General features: G+C 44.7%; 1 protein-coding gene across 1 annotated transcript in view; it reads left to right on the plus strand.

The window, feature by feature from the left end:
* Window positions 1-16,942, plus strand: part of LOC149365559 (receptor-type tyrosine-protein phosphatase mu-like) — a 90,021-nt gene that overhangs the window by 68,830 nt on the left and 4,249 nt on the right. The window contains exons 28-38 of the mRNA XM_089544180.1: window positions 4,002-4,089; window positions 6,577-6,653; window positions 6,726-6,762; window positions 7,313-7,410; window positions 8,572-8,837; window positions 11,794-11,929; window positions 12,979-13,128; window positions 13,527-13,626; window positions 14,462-14,520; window positions 15,277-15,414; window positions 16,375-16,494. Of these exons, the coding sequence (XP_089400306.1) occupies window positions 4,002-4,089; window positions 6,577-6,653; window positions 6,726-6,762; window positions 7,313-7,410; window positions 8,572-8,837; window positions 11,794-11,929; window positions 12,979-13,128; window positions 13,527-13,626; window positions 14,462-14,520; window positions 15,277-15,414; window positions 16,375-16,494 (1,269 nt within the window). The remainder of the gene's footprint in view (window positions 1-4,001; window positions 4,090-6,576; window positions 6,654-6,725; window positions 6,763-7,312; window positions 7,411-8,571; window positions 8,838-11,793; window positions 11,930-12,978; window positions 13,129-13,526; window positions 13,627-14,461; window positions 14,521-15,276; window positions 15,415-16,374; window positions 16,495-16,942) is intronic.

Raw genomic sequence — 16,942 nt, forward strand, 5'->3', positions numbered from 1 at the left:
GAACCGGATAGTGATAGAAGTATTGTTGACGACCATTATGAACGAGTTTTATGTACGAGGTTTAAGTAGCGTAATGCAACAATTCAACTCGTGAGACAGCAGTGCAAAGCACTGAAGAAGACTTTCAAGGCCCTTAGCTTTATATTACGAATGCAATGGAAGTATGACTATTATAAATCGCGAACAACGAAAGCCAATAAGTGCCTTCTAGTCTTATCTGTAGGACATAAAGAAGCAAATTTTTTTTTTAATTTTCAATTTCAAAGTTTGCGAAACCCGCAACGCTATTTCCCAACCGCAATCTGGTTAGTGGAACTCAATGTATTGCTTTCTTCTCATACGAAGAGAAAGAAATTAAGCCAGCGGACATCATACGCGTGTTTTTGTTTTCGTCAAAACCGTAGCCTATTATCTTATATTTTCATTATATTTTAAATAACGTCGCTTTGAGAGTGGCAATCGCAGTTCATTTCCGGCAAAACATCACCAAAAGCGAAAATTGGCATAAAACATCGTGATATCTCTATTTCACGTTATAGCCCGAGCGATATCCTCGCTGTAACGAAATCGTTCATAACGAAATAATGAATGTAAGGAAAGAATGACAATTCGCCTTGCAAGCTCAGTCAGCACGAGCTATAGCGAAGCCACGGCTATACCGAATCAATCGTCGGGCCCTCTTCAACTTCATTATAACGAGGGTCGAATGTATTCTATCTAAGCAGCAAGACAGCCGATTCTTCCCAGTTACTCCTCTCGAAAAGCCGCAAAAACCTCACGCATTGAAGAATATGTAAAGATGTGTATGACAAACGCAGGTGTGTGTATTGTTCTAAGAGATAACTGGAGATGGCAAAGAAAAATTCTAGCCGAGTGTTGTAAACTGCGCATTCAAGTTCATGAATGTTTATGCCGTTTTTCGCTAAGCGTATTCAGCTCTGCAAACGAGAAGCGCCACATATAGTTTTCTTGGGATGGCGTTGCGCACACGAACAAACATACACAGGAAGAGGCAGAAGACAGAAAGAGCGCAAACTATCAACTAGATTTATTGCTTTCGCAACAGAATATATATGCAGCATATACACGTGCAAAACAGAATAGGGAGAGGGAAAAAAAAGGACAAGGGGGAAGGGGAAATCAAGTCAGGCCTGCATAGGTCAGCGAAAGCTACGGATAAAATTCCTTTCCCTATCATATAAGGTGACCGAGGTATCGCTAATACAATTTCCGCCTTTTTCTCTGATGTGGAAAGCTTCTAAAAGTTCGCGGGCTATTTTGCTTTTGCTCTTGCCCAGAATCTTGATGTAATTGAGCCTCGGCTCACAACCAGAGCATGAAATGCAATGGGCGGGCAAATTAGCCCCGTCTCTTTTTCTTACAGATAGAGCATGCTCCCCTGCGCGCTCATTTATGCAGCGTCCAGTTTGGCCGACATACACGCGTCCACACTTGAGCGGGATTTGATACACCACGCCCGTGGCACATTTGACATATTGTTCCGCATGTTTTATTGTACATGCGCTCCGTGGGGCTCCTTCCTCGGCGATCCTGGGGCATAACCCAGCAAGCTTTTTTGGAGCCGAAAAAACCACCGGAACACCATGCCTGTTTGCCACTTTCTTTAAATTGTGGGCGACTTTGTGCATGTAGGGAAGCACCGTCGGCTTAGCACTCCGCAAGCGCTCAAGGTCACAGCTATGCTTGCCTTTCTTTGTCTTCTGGAGAAGGTTCTCGGCTACGGCTGTGATGAGCGAGCAGGGGAATCCGGCTGAAAGCAGCCTGGTGATCTGATTATGGAAGCTGGAATGCATTTCATGCTCGCATGATTTGGTTAAGGCTGATTATAGGCACGAGTTTGCAATTGCTCTTTTCACAATCTTTGAATGTGCAGAATCAAATGGAAGTAGTGCTTTCTGTGCTCGAGGAGCATATTTCCAACAGACATGATGCGAGCCAACCTGCATTTTTATGTCTAAAAACTGCAATGAACCGTTGGTTGGGAGTTCGTGCGTGAAAACCAAGCCTTTGCCATGTTGTCCAAAAAGAGTTAAAACACTGCTAACTGAATCAGTGTAGGTCAGCGTTTTTTGTTTCGAAAAAACAATTAAAAAATCGTCAACATATCTAAAACACTTAAGAATACCGTGGTTAATAAGCTCTACATTCAAGGAACGGTCAATAGCAGCTAGAAATATTTCGCAGAGGATCGGGGCGACACAGGATCCAATGCAAATGCCTTGTCTTTGAATGTAAAAACTGTCTTTAAAATAGATAAAGGTGGCTTGCAAATAAAATTCCAACAGCGACATGAAGCTATCTACAGAAACCCCAGTGCCTGTTTATTATTCAGTTTTATTCAGTGCCTCACAATGAATTGTTCGCGGCTGTCAAAGAATGCATTGAGTGTTCTGGTGAAATAGGGTTCCAAAACTCAGCTGGGGTTTCTGTAGATAGCTTCATGTCGCTGTTGGAATTTTATTTGCAAGCCACCTTTATCTCTTTTAAAGACAGTTTTTACATTCAAAGACAAGGCATTTGCATTGGATCCTGTGTCGCCCCGATCCTCTGCGAAATATTTCTAGCTGCTATTGACCGTTCCTTGAATGTAGAGCTTATTAACCACGGTATTCTTAAGTGTTTTAGATATGTTGACGATTTTTTAATTGTTTTTTCGAAACAAAAAACGCTGACCTACACTGATTCAGTTAGCAGTGTTTTAACTCTTTTTGGACAACATGGCAAAGGCTTGGTTTTCACGCACGAACTCCCAACCAACGGTTCATTGCAGTTTTTAGACATAAAAATGCAGGTTGGCTCGCATCATGTCTGTTGGAAATATGCTCCTCGAGCACAGAAAGCACTACTTCCATTTGATTCTGCACATTCAAAGATTGTGAAAAGAGCAATTGCAAACTCGTGCCTATAATCAGCCTTAACCAAATCATGCGAGCATGAAATGCATTCCAGCTTCCATAATCAGATCACCAGGCTGCTTTCAGCCGGATTCCCCTGCTCGCTCATCACAGCCGTAGCCGAGAACCTTCTCCAGAAGACAAAGAAAGGCAAGCATAGCTGTGACCTTGAGCGCTTGCGGAGTGCTAAGCCGACGGTGCTTCCCTACATGCACAAAGTCGCCCACAATTTAAAGAAAGTGGCAAACAGGCATGGTGTTCCGGTGGTTTTTTCGGCTCCAAAAAAGCTTGCTGGGTTATGCCCCAGGATCGCCGAGGAAGGAGCCCCACGGAGCGCATGTACAATAAAACATGCGGAACAATATGTCAAATGTGCCACGGGCGTGGTGTATCAAATCCCGCTCAAGTGTGGACGCGTGTATGTCGGCCAAACTGGACGCTGCATAAATGAGCGCGCAGGGGAGCATGCTCTATCTGTAAGAAAAAGAGACGGGGCTAATTTGCCCGCCCATTGCATTTCATGCTCTGGTTGTGAGCCGAGGCTCAATTACATCAAGATTCTGGGCAAGAGCAAAAGCAAAATAGCCCGCGAACTTTTAGAAGCTTTCCACATCAGAGAAAAAGGCGGAAATTGTATTAGCGATACCTCGGTCACCTTATATGATAGGGAAAGGAATTTTATCCGTAGCTTTCGCTGACCTATGCAGGCCTGACTTGATTTCCCCTTCCCCCTTGTCCTTTTTTTTCCCTCTCCCTATTCTGTTTTGCACGTGTATATGCTGCATATATATTCTGTTGCGAAAGCAATAAATCTAGTTGATAGTTTGCGCTCTTTCTGTCTTCTGCCTCTTCCTGTGTATGTTTGTTCGTGTGCGCAACGCCATCCCAAGAAAGCTATGCACCAACTCGCCCAGCAAGAAGTTCTTCTACATTGCCACATATAGTTCTAGTAGCATTACAAACGTTCGTTATTGATAACCATGGCTTTGGAGAGGTATGCAAATACCACCGCAAGTAATTTAATTTTTTTTTTCTTAATACATAGTGACCTACTTACGACTGAAATTTAATGAAAATCGATTTCAGAAGCAGCCGAAAGGCCGCCAGTACCCAACGATAGAAGCCCAGAGGACTGAGAACAAGATCAAGAATCGTTATGGCAATCTCCTGGCCTGTAAGTTCACAATATGTGTGGCATGAAAAAGACAGACTGCAGTCGACATACGGAGTCAGTGGCAAAATCTTAAATAGAAAGAAGATTCTACATAGCAGCGCCGTCAATCAGGCGAAAGCTTGACTAAGTAAGCTTCGTCCATAGGAACTTCACGAGACGAAGTCGCACCATACTTTCTTCACTGGCGGTTGTCGTATTCGCCTTACACACGGATAGCTTGTAGAAAAAGTTGATGTGCATTTTTGTATGCACATTACTAATCAGTATATCTTATTCTGGTCAAAAGGAAAATTTACGCCGAAATAGAAATGCTTCAACCAATACACGGTTGAACAAGATGGTAACTTCCACCATTACTTATGGCTGCATGAAATAGACAAGGAAAATGGCTAGCGTGAATAATGGAAGTGCTTACAATATAATTGGAGTACTCCCATGCACCAGCAGCAGTTATCTCAGTTCCTGTGAAGAAAAAAGCTTGCGAGAATTAAAGGAAACAGCAGTTTATTCTATCTTATAGAAGCTTTCTTTCTTTCATACCTAATGTGTACGCATAAATACACACTTCTTACGCATGCCTTCAGTGTATTTCCCTCCTGCAATAGTAGTAATAGAAGTAGTAGAAAAAATTTATTGTACAACAGAGAAAGGCAACTCACCCCCGCCCCCCTCCACCCCCCCCCCCCCCCCCACCCACACACACACACTTCCGTGGCACGCATTAACGCCTCTCGGGACTGCAGGTCGATTTCATAAGTATAGTTAGTCACTACAACAATATCTCGATGTGGACTTCATGACTCATCATCAGCCTGACTACACCCACTGCAGGGCAAAGACCTCTCTCATGCCTTTCCAATTAACCCTGTCCTTTGTCAGTTTCCGCCACTGTATCCCCGCAAACTTCTTAATCTCATCCGCCCATCTAACTTTCTGCCGTCCCCTGCTACGTTTGCTTTCTCTTGGAATCCACTCCGTTACCCTTAACAATCAGCGGTTATCTTGCCTTCGCATTACATGCCCTGCCCAAGCCCATTTCTTCCTCTTGATTTCAACTAAGATGTCATTAACCCGCGTTTGTTCCCTCACCCACTCCGCCCTCTTCCCATCTCTTAACGTTACACCTATCATTTTGCTTTCCATAGCACGCTGCGTTGTTCTTAACTTAAGCTGAACCCTCTTTGTTAGCCTCCACGTTTCTGCCCCATACGTGAGTACCGGTAGGATACAGCTGTTGTATACTTTTCTCTTCAGGGATATTGGTAAGCTACCATTCATGATCTGAGAGAACCTGCCATATGCGCTCCACCCCATTCTTATTCATCTAGTTATTTCCCTCTCATGATCCGAATCTGCGGTCACTACCTGCCCTAAGTAGACATATTCTCTTACTACTTCCAGCACCTCACTACCAATTGTGAACTGCTGTTCCCTTGCTAGGCTGTTGAACATTACTTTGGTTTTCTGCATGTTAATTCTTAGCCCCATCGTTCTGCTCTGTCTGTCTAACTGATTGATCATGCTTTGCAGTTCTTGTCTGTGTTTCATGACTGTGTTTTTTTTAAACCTTAATAAAAATTCTTTCTGTAAGCCAAAAGGCTCAGAAAATTTAGAAGAGACTTATTTAAAACGACAGAAAAGAGGGTGACAGAAACAAAAAACAGAAAGAAAAGACAATGAAAGAAACACGAAACTTTTTCAAAAGTGCATTAGCGTTGGCTTAAAGGGCGGCGTCTGAGGATGAACAATTTTACAACGTCAAGCAAAACTTATGATTAACTGGTTTATTTATCCGGTACTCTTACATCACCGGTAAGGTATGCTTTTAGGAGATTTTGACTCTAAAGGAGTCACGCAATGTTAAAAATGTTCACTGTTAAATGTTCACAAAATGCTCACGATAAATCGCATGAATGGTTGAGTTAATGAAGCACTGAATAAACACTGAAAGCAACAATATTCAAAAAGCAAAGAGAAAAGTACAATAAGTAATACTACAATAAAATTAAAAATCCGCATTAAACAGCGCATGTCGTAGTACAGATTCAGCAATGAATCAACAACGTAAACAAAGAAAACAAAACCTCAATTTATTAGGCACTCAAAAGAATTTCAAAAATAATGCGCCACAATTCTTTCATTAGGAAGCTAATTCTAGTCGTTGTTTTAGTAAAACGAATATTTATTCGAATTAATACTGCACTAATAAGCTCTAGTTTTGTTAGCATTGTCTCTCCTAGCCAAAACGTAATGCGGCTCCCTAATGCACCGTTTTTTTCTTAATACCAGCTTTATTCTTGTATATATTGTGAAAAAATTTCAATTTTAGCCTTTTTATGCGTGAATACAGAGTTTTCCAGCCCTACCCTTCACGCATTTCAGATCTTCTGACAGTAAAATTACATTTTCCTTTTACAAAGCGTGCGACTCAGTTCTATAAGTGTTATATTTTAACAATTAGGTTTTTTCATTACGTATTTTCTCTAGACGACCACAGCCGCGTGAAGCTTAAGCCCATACCTGGTGTCCTGTACTCAGACTACATCAACGCCAACTACATCGATGTAAGTACGAAATTACCAGTCTGTAGCTCAATTATTGATTTGTTATTTTAACTAATCATCTTCTTTTTGTAGGGTTACTGCAGACCGAAGCGGTATATCGCCACTCAAGGTATTCCTTCATTAATAATATCGTTAGAAATATTTGCTATTATTTTGGCTTATGGTTCATGGGGTCTAACGTCTCAAAGCGACTCGAGTTATGTAGTACTCCGTAGTTGAGGGCTCTGGACAATTTTTGCCATCTGGGATTATTTTGCCATGCACTGACGTCACAGAGGCTCATGTACTCTGTGATGTGAGTGCACATTAAAGTACCACAGGTGGTCGGAATTATCCGCAGCCCTATACTACTGCAGCTCTCATAGCGCGAATCGATTTGGGACGTTAAAGCCCATAAACCATAAAAAAATAATAAGAAGAAATAGTTTCCAGAAATATCTATGAGATAGATCGACAGTTAGTAGAAGAAAAAATGGCTAATAAATAAGTTTCGCAAAGACACAAAGAATCAATCGTGAACAGCGCGACAGATTTCTGACAAGAAAATAATGACTAGCGATTTACAAATGCGATTAAATCACTGAAAAGACTCAGTGAAGTAGTATTGTTTCGCGAATGCGTGAAAGCATGGGCGGAAGAACCGAAATATTCTCATGCAGGTCCTAAGCCTCACACCGTGGACGACTTCTGGCGCATGGTTTGGCAGGAGAACGTCTGCAAGATTGTCATGTTAACAGGCCTCGTTGAAAACGGCAAGGTATGATCGCTTTGGCATGATCGGAACTAGATTTTTGTATTTCGTGAGCTATCCATTGAGCACTGATGTTTGTGTAGGAGGTAGGTAGAAAGCACTGCTTTGATTCTGTAACTGCGGGCTTTCCTCGTTTCTTGACTTCGGGTGCAACTCGCCGAGACCACTCCTGGTAATTCTGGGTTAGATCTTCGAAATCGCTCGCATCCTTGCACTCCAAAACTGTTGGTTTTTTTTGTAAAGCGTGATCTGCGTCCTGCATCAACGTATGAGTAGAAACCGACCAAAAATGTGTGTTTACATTAGAAGAGAGCTTGATTTTCCAGTTCAAAAATTGGCTTCAACCTGGAGTTTTAGAGAGAAACAACGACATTATATTTGTTTGTGGATTTGCAGCAACACAGGAGATGAATGTCTGAGCAGGAATTCACAAAACACTACTCAAATCAAGTCCTTTTTGACAATCATCAATATCTCGTATCACTTTATGAGGCGAAACCCCGCTCGAAGCTGTATTATCAGCTGGAAGCTGTTGACTTCTAAGACGTAAGCACTTTTAAATTCAGGCGTTTAGTGCGGCTTAGAGCACCTCTTCGCATTAAAAAGTGGTAGTGTGGAATTTAGGGATATGTTCTGGCAGGTATGCTGGAAGCTGCTTGTAGGCTGTTTGTCTCTTTTGTCCACGTTTTTTTGCGCCGTTTTCCTCCTGAATCGTGTTGTAAGAAAAGAACAGTAGCGCTACCAAGACGAACACAAGAGAGGACCACACAGGACTAGCGCTAAACTTAATCTAACTTTATTCACTAACAGCGCAGCAAATATAAGGAAAACCAGGACACGTGCAGAGAGATACCAGTTTCCACACAACACTATCTACAGAACCGTTCAAGATACGCCATTTCCGATTTGAAGAGGTTCACCGACGTATCGCTAACAGTGTTATCGCTAACAGCTTTTAGTGAATAAAGTTAGATGAAGTTTAGCGCTAGTCCTGTGCGGTCCTCTCTTGTGTTCGTCTTGGTTGCGCTACTGTTCTTTTCTTACAACATGCACCATCTAGCCCGACAAAAAGTTCTTCCAAATCCTCCTGAATCATGAGCCAACCAGCCCAAACTAGAGTTCTTCTGGAAGGAGGAGGGTGAATTTCGCTTATGGATGCCGTTGCAGACCAAGTGTGAGAAGTACTGGCCCGAGAAGTCTTCGAGTTACGGCGAGATCCAGGTGCACTTCATCGCCGAGGAGAAGTTCCCCGACTACGCGATCCGCCAATTGCACATCACGCTAGCGGACACAACACGCGAGGTCAAGCACTTTCACCTGACCACGTGGCCCGACCACGGGGTTCCCCTCTACCCGAACACCGTGCTCACCTTCCGGAAGAAGGTCAACCAGTACAGGGCTTTCAACGAGGCTCCCGTGGTGGTCCATTGCAGGCAAGAGCAAAAAATTTCAGGGGGGCACTTTCTTGACCTAAAGTGCGGAGAGGCGAAAGCCTTAAGCGCGGTGTTGCTGCTTGTGTCACTGATGCGTTGTTAAGATGTTAGGCTTCGCCTCTAAGAGTGAAACGCGACAGCGTCTTGCAACGCTGCCAGGGAGTCCATAAAAAGCCGTCGCCCGTGCGCTTCTACACCTTGCTCGTCGGTAAATTGGTTTTTTAGGAAAGGAAATGTAGTGGTCTCGCATATCTCGGTAGACACCTGAACCTCGCCTTAAGAGAAGGGGGGAAGATGGAAGTGAACGAAGACACCGTATTCACTAGACGCGCCTTTGTTCATTCCAAACCATCGAGCTGGCATGGCGTAGTGGTTAGCATGCTCGTTTCGCACTCCGCAGACCAGGGTTCGATTCCCGAACTCGACCAATTTCCTACTCGGTTTTATTTATTTATCTGGCCTGAGTAGAAGGATTAATTGGGCTAATTGGGTAATTAGGCGATTAACTTAACTCAGTTCCACTTACTTAAAGCATCACTATACGATCCCTTTAATTGGTTGCATGGTTACTAGCCAAAGTACAATTGGCCCCATTTGAAATTCGCGCACTGTGACATCCCGACCGTTCCGGCCAATTGAAAAGCGTGACATTTCTGTCGACAAGTCCTGCTTACAACGATGAGGCATTAAAGGCTTCCGCCTTAAAAAACAAACTCAGTGGTCCCTCCAGGCGATGGGGCTACTGCGATAGCAAATATGTCACATGCGTCATCAAAGCGGTTACTGCCCGGTCCGATAGCCTTGAGTCCAGCTGTATTGTGCTCTCGCAAAACCTAAGACTTCATTTTTGAGCCAGTGTCCGATCTCATCTTACCAGCTTGCTCTTCGCCACGCAATGCGTATTATTTTTTTTTTATGTTCGCTAGCCACAACTAAACTGATCCCCCTGGATCGTGGGAATGCATGACCACTACTGCGTTGCTCACAGTTCTTCGAGGTGGTGTTAGCGTTTTGTATAAAAAGCTCCCAGACATCCTTGTACAGCGCGGCTAAGCGCAATGGCCACTTTAAGATCAATCTTCGTTTGTTCGTTGTGTTTCACGGAACATAGGCAGATGAGATTATCATGCGCCAAACGCAACCAAGAATCCCATTCTGTGAAGTGATGGTATTGCCACTGCCGAGTTAGCTTGTAGTTGGGAGTTCATTTCATACAATGAGTTTCGCTGCCAAAGTCACTGACTGCATTTCTGCTGCCCTGCCTGTCCTCATCCCTACGTTACAACGTCACAGCAGCTGCATATAGTGTTTCTAAAGATTGCCTCCAGGGAAAAGCAGGCCTGCGACAGTTCATCCACCATGAAGAGTAGGAGGAATGCAAGGAAGACGTGGTTTCGTATTTAGCTTGGCTATTGTTGGGCAGAAAACGTGATTCAGCCGTAACAATGTGACTGTTCTGCAGGGTAACCTACAAGAAATGCTCTGAAAGTTTTCATGCCAGTCGGGCACCAAACTTTCACTTCCGCTAAAATTATTAAAGAAGCGAAAAACGTGCGAATAAAATAATTTAACCTACGAACAGAGGAGGGCGTGGTGATGCCGCTATCAATTCCAAGGCGCAGTTCAAGTTTTCGGCCCAACAAAATACGAAACCACATCTTTCCGGCCTTCCCGCAATGGGTGAAGTGCACTTTAAGGAACACGCACAGAATGTGGATATCTTTTTCCTGTAGGCACGTGGTCAAGAGCGTTCAATTCAGGCATACGTAACCTTTACATAACAGACCTACCTTGATAACATTTTTACATGTAAGCTGGTGAACGTGGAGTTTTTGGATGCAACACACCCCGCCAACGATGCCATTTGCTGGGAAAAGCCCTACTTAAAGCTATCGCAAAACTTCGGCACAATGCACAAAAAAAAAAACACGTTAGACATGAACAGGCTTCGAACGTCTCCGTGCCTGTTTTGCCTTGAAACCAGGCTTGTACGCAGGTTTCTGCCATAAACTTGCTATGTTCAATGTAACAATGTAATTTCCAAAACATAATGTTTACTCTGCAATCGATGACTGCTATAAAGGTTTGCGGAACATATTTTGTTTGAACCTAAGTGTGCGCAGTTCTGCGCATTTGTTAGCTTCATGCAAAGATCCGCCTAAAATTGCCTGCTTTGTTTACGTTTAGCATCTTTTTTATCAAAGTTTGATTTGGTTTAGTCTGGTTTGGTTTTCTGGGGTTTAACGTCCCACAGCGACTCAGGCTATCATAGACGCCGTAGTGAAAGAGCTCCGAAAATTTCGACCACCTGGGGTTCTTTAACGTGCACTGCCATCGCACCGTACACGGTCCTCTAGAATTTTGCCGCCATCGAAATTCGACCGCCGCGGCCGGGATCGAACCCGCGTTTTTCGAGTCAGCAGCCGAGCGCCATAACCACTCAGCCACCGCGGCAGCTTTTTTATCAAGGAAAACTGCACCTAGCATTTTAAGATATATAAGTGAACAGCATGCTTCACCTCTTCCTTTCTCTTGGTCCAAGGCCGCGGCCAAATGAAACGTCCTTGACCAAAAACTTTCGATGAATTCCCCAAGCACTCACTGCAGTGGCCCATTGGCTGTGACGTTCGACCCCAAGGCCGCAAGGTCGATCACGACCATGGCGGCCGCTTTTCAATGAAGGCGAAACGCAAAAAAACGCCCACGTGCTCTATAATGTTCGCGCATTAAATAACCCCAGGTGGTCTAAGCCGTTCTGGAGCCTTCTACTACGGCGTATCCGGCATCTCATAGTGTCACTTCAGGACGCTGAACCCCAAAAGAAATAATTTAGTCCACTGAGCACCAGAGGTTGACCTCAGAAGCAAGCCTCACAGTAACCGGCTGTATTCTGGGTATCACAACTGTGAAAGCGCATTCATTTCCTCGGCATTTAATAAATGCACTCGATTTTCAGCGCCGGTGTCGGTCGTACAGGGGCCTACATCCTTTTGGACAATCTTCTGGAGCAGGCGCAAGCCGAAAGTGTTGTGGACGTCGTAGGCCAGCTGTCAGCCATGCGCCACAACAGAATGAACGTCGTTGAGACGCTGGTAAGTTTGTCAAAGGGCTTCCAAATCGCAACTGATTCTGCATGCTGAGGTAGCCTCGTACGGAGTCCTTAGGTTCGAAGCTAGAATGGCCCAGAGGGCAAGGATGAGCGTTCATATCTCCATTCAGACGTATCAACTTCCGGTGTTCTGTGATTGCCGCAATGTGCGGCCCGACACAAAATCTTAAGGATGGACAACCACTGTCCAAGAATATACGCTATCAAAGATGTAGGTCAAATGTTTAGGGGAATCCCCCAAGGTGGAGTAGATTTGTAGTAAGGGAGTAATTACTCATTGACACCCACCCGAGCGCAGCCATACGGCTACAAAGTAAAGCTATACAGCTTTCTCAGAAACTTCGTAGTTAAAGAAAAATTCGTCCTGGTCCAGGGGTCGAACCCGGGACCACCGCTTCACCGGAGCAGTCGCTCTACCAATTGAGCTAACCGGGACGGCAAGCTTACGGTAGGGCGAGAGCGAATTGATCAATAACTCGAAGTGGGCCAACACAGTTCCCACTTCGAGTTATTGATCAATTCGCTCTCGCCCTACCATAAGCTTGCCGTCCCGGTTACCTCTACTGGTAGAGCGACTGCTCCAGTGAAGCGGTGGTCCCAGGTTCGAGCCCCGAACCAGGACGAATTTTTCTTTGACTACGAAGTGTTTGAGAAAGCTGTATAGCTTTCCTTTGTAGCCGTATGGCTGCGCTCGGGTGGATGTCAGTGAGTAATTACTCCCTTATTATCAAAGAGGTACAGCTTTTGATGCAATTTTCAAACTTTGCTGACACTGGGCAGGAAGAAGCGATGGAGCAGCAAGTTCGTATTCACAATAGCAATGTGATGGTTTATGCGAGCGAACTTCACGAAATAAACTCCGTAGAGTGACTACACCCTTGTCCACAAATATGCCGACATCAGCATGGACAATAGAGTGTTGGATGGGCTCAGCCTACTATGTTGCTAGCATTAGACTTTGCCTTGGCAGCTGGTTTCTTCCTTGCTTTTGAAACCCGAAAGTTTTAAATCTCCCAACACTTCCCATTCTAGGAGCAGTACAACTTTGTGCATCGTGCCCTCATGGAGAGCGTTTGCATCCGTGACCACAGCGTTCCCTGTAGCAAGATGTACGACCGCTACCGCGAACTGCTCTCGGTTGACGAGACAACTGGGAAGAGCAACATCGTAAAGGAGTTCGAGGTAAGGAACTTTGAGGCACAATAATACAGAAATTTCACACGAAGTTTTTCAGCGAGAGTTGTATGCGAAACTCTTCAGGGGAAAAACGTGCTGACGTCACCATAATGCGTCGTAGTCGAAACCTCCTGCGTTGGTCGGCTGCTTGATTTCCAGCCAAATCAGAGAGTGAGGGCAGTGCGGGGGAAGTTTAGACTACAAAATCTGCTGAGAGAAAGCAGTCGCAGCGACCATAGGACCAGGATAATTGAAAATCAGTGAAAATTCTCTTGCATTTTCGGTGATTTTCTTATCCTTGTCCTGTGGTTGCACTTTCAGCTTACGACCTCTGGCTGATAGTGATGCTGCTGCTGACAATAATGGTCAAGTGTCAAGCCCTAGCTTCCGTTCTTTCCTCGCAGGAGCTCAAGTCCCTGAAACCGTGGTTCACGCCAGCGGACTTCACAGCTGCAAAGGACCCTGCAAACCTGAGGAAAAGTCGAGACGCGTCAGTGCTTGCCCGTGAGATATTGCCTTTCCTCATACGCGTCACGTGATCGCTTTCTGCCTGGGACATGGTGCCCGTCGACGCATCCTAATAGTTGCTTTGGCAAATGGCAAGTCGCATAAGCGTCCTTCTGGCTGAAACCTCTCAGCAAGCTCTTCAGGAACGTACTCATTTAAAAGATTTTGATAAAAACAGGAGCATGCGGCGATCGGTGCATGCAGCCCATCTCGCAGTAGCCACCTGCATTGCCCCTGAGGTTACGTGCACGCATGAGGGCGTCTATCTTGTTCATGGCAGTAGAGAAAACAGTTTTCGATGGTCAACTCAAGAGGTTAGAGGCGTGCGGATTGGAATTTTTGATAATGTCGCTGTACCTGTCACCGACACTCCTGAAGCGTGCGTCGTCATCGATAATCCGCAATTCAATCGTTGCTGCGCGCCACTATGTACACTCACTTGCATAAGCGATTGTGCTGCGTATCGCTGTTTCTTTTACGAATCACGGGTGAACACTTGCCCGAAAGTGTTACTTTACAAAAAAAGGTCTTTTATTTATACTTTTATTCAGATTCACTATGAAAAGATGGAATGATTTTCACCCCAAGACGCTAAAGAGAACATTATTTACACAAGAATAATTGTTTTGAAAAGCGGTGACTGTCCCACAGACGGCACCGCAGGGCTTCCTGTCCTGTACTTTATCCATGTGTTGATCTGCGTACTTTTTCTCCTTTCTACGCCCCCCCCCCCCCCCCCCTTCTTACCTTATAAGAAAAGCGGAGAACGCTTAGAAGGCATTTCATGCTTTTCAGTGTTTGTGTATTTATTATTCATTGCTCCTTTTCTTAGCCGACCGATGCCGACCACTTCTGCGGGACGGGACATTCGTGAATGCTGTCTACGTCAACGTAAGTAACCCTGCTTAAAGCGGTGGTCCTGTGAGCCTATAGACGAGAATGAGCAGCATTCGTGGAACTTGTTGTTAATGCCGCGTGACAAGAATACATACAAGAGCTGCAATCATTGGTGCAGGCATGTTAAGGTGATATTCGAAATGGTTCTTTTGGCTCATTTATGACAGACATTATGCATTAAGCTGAGGTACTGAAGGGTTGTATACTTTGCAACATATTTGTGCCTTATAGTTTAACTAGTGATGCAATGCTTTCGAATGCCTCTCTTGTATATTAACAATCTTCACAAACCAAGCAGCAAGAATACATGGGAATAGCAGTCTTCCATCACCGGCACACCGCGGTAGTATTGTGAACTTTGCGAGCGGCGCGGGACCCTGTGGCGCATGCCTAACAGTTATCCTGTGAGACAATCATTCCTCACTGTGCCCTTGACGCTCTCGCTCTTCTATTACGCTCCACTAGATGCTACCAGTGCACCCACGCTACTGCGTCGGCTCTTCTTTGCTTTACGTTGTCAAGTCCAGCTCGAGCCCGAGGTCTCCCCTTGTCAGTAATCTTTATCCTCAGTGAAAATGAAGTGTCTTATTCTATTTAAGCATGTTCCAAACCTGTGAAACCTTATATTGCTACTACTGCTGATTTTATACGCTCTCCATCACTGTTACTTTCCGTATACTCCCTAATACTCCTGAACCTTACTTAGCATTTCGGTTTCCGCGCTCATTCTTCATACCATCTCCGAAACAGGGCTTCCACAAAAAGGACAAGTTCGTGGTGACGCAAACACCGTCCAGCAAGGATGCCGATGACCTCTGGAAGCTGGTGATGGAGTCAGGGGCGAGGACTATAGTAACGCTTGACGTCTTCAGTGAAGACGCCGATGTGGTGAGTTGACATGTCTTTGACACAAAAGCGTTGAAAAATGTTCATTCCATCAATTCCTGGTCGATTTACCGCTGAAACATCAAGCCAAAAAAAGAGCCTGATTTCGTAGAAAATTTGCTGTTCCGCTAACGGGACCAACCGAACGCGAATAAGTGAAGCTGACCATGTTTTAGTTAAGTTTAGTTTATGGGGGTTTAACGTCCCAAAGCAAGTCAGGCTATGAGGGACGCCGTAGTGAAGGGCTCCGGAAATTTCGACCACCTGGGGTTCTTTAACGTGCACTGACATCGCACAGTACACGGGCCTCTAGAATTTCGCCTCCATCGAAATTCAGCCGCCGCGGCTGGGATCGAACCCGCGTCTTTCGGGTCAGCAGCCTAGCGCCGTAACCACTGAGCCACCGCGGCGGGGCGCTGACCATGTTTTAAGCTTCGTCTTGCGAAACTTGACGTACACGTTGAAGGGACAAAAAGGAGAAAAAATAGAAGTTGGCCTGTATGGATACTATAGCACTCTCACTAAATGTGGCGATTTTCTAATCCAGAAACGACAAAAAAAAATGAAGTACAGCTGTCGCCATTTTGCAAGTAAACTACTTTCGTAAACGCTGAATTTAGGCATGAATCTCAGAGGCTATGTTACCCCGCAATTCACTTCAAAACGGCGGCAACCCGTTCTGCTCGGTTTAGACGTCACCAGTAGTTATCTAGTGGATAAGGAATGTTTAATTTCAATTTCCCAGCCGTGCATGTTTTTTTTTTCTACCTGACAGACGTTAGCATACCTAGAAAGAGCTAGGGAAACAATTTTTATTGAATGTAGTAACTGTACGGAGTTATCCTCATTGTTCGTACAATGTCTCGTGAACTAACAATATTTGTAGCGTTCGTGTTTAGCAGCACGTCTTATTATGGTATCCATAGCAGGTTTCTTTTTTATTTTTTTGCTTGTTTCTCGCAGGTTCCTTTTTGGCCGACAAGCGGCTCGGTTAAATACGGTGATCACAGGGTCGAGTGCATTGAGGACCGCCACGTGAATGACATGGCTGTGCAGGTTTTCAAGGTGACATCGAAGCACAAGGTATGAACTGCTTGACTTGATGGCTTGCCTTAAGTGGAGACTTCATCTTCTGTCTACTCTTATCGTCCTTGACAAATAAGGTGGAGTGGAATAGAAAGTTGATTTCTACTTCTCAGATTCCAATGTAGTACGCAAAAGAGAGGACACCTGGCAAAATTTGCTAAAGCCAGCTTGAATGAGCACCTGTACTGCCCCCGGTACACACAAACAGCAAAAGGTGCACATGTGTCAGGGTCACATATGAACACATATCACGGAAAACATTCAGTCTAGAGCTCAATTTTTATAACACAAAAGAAACTGGATGCACAGTGGAAAGAAACAAACAGTACTGAGTTAGTCAAAAGTTCCTAGGCTACTTGGTCTGCGTGCAAGGACTAGATTTGAACTTAAGGTGCCTATAAAGCTATAGACGTTCTCAGGAGTGCGGATGATGTTTTCCTCCTCA

Source organism: Amblyomma mixtum, chromosome 1, assembly GCF_055824585.1.
Source record: "Amblyomma mixtum isolate Tamu chromosome 1, ASM5582458v1, whole genome shotgun sequence".
Taxonomy (NCBI): Eukaryota; Metazoa; Arthropoda; class Arachnida; order Ixodida; family Ixodidae; genus Amblyomma; species Amblyomma mixtum.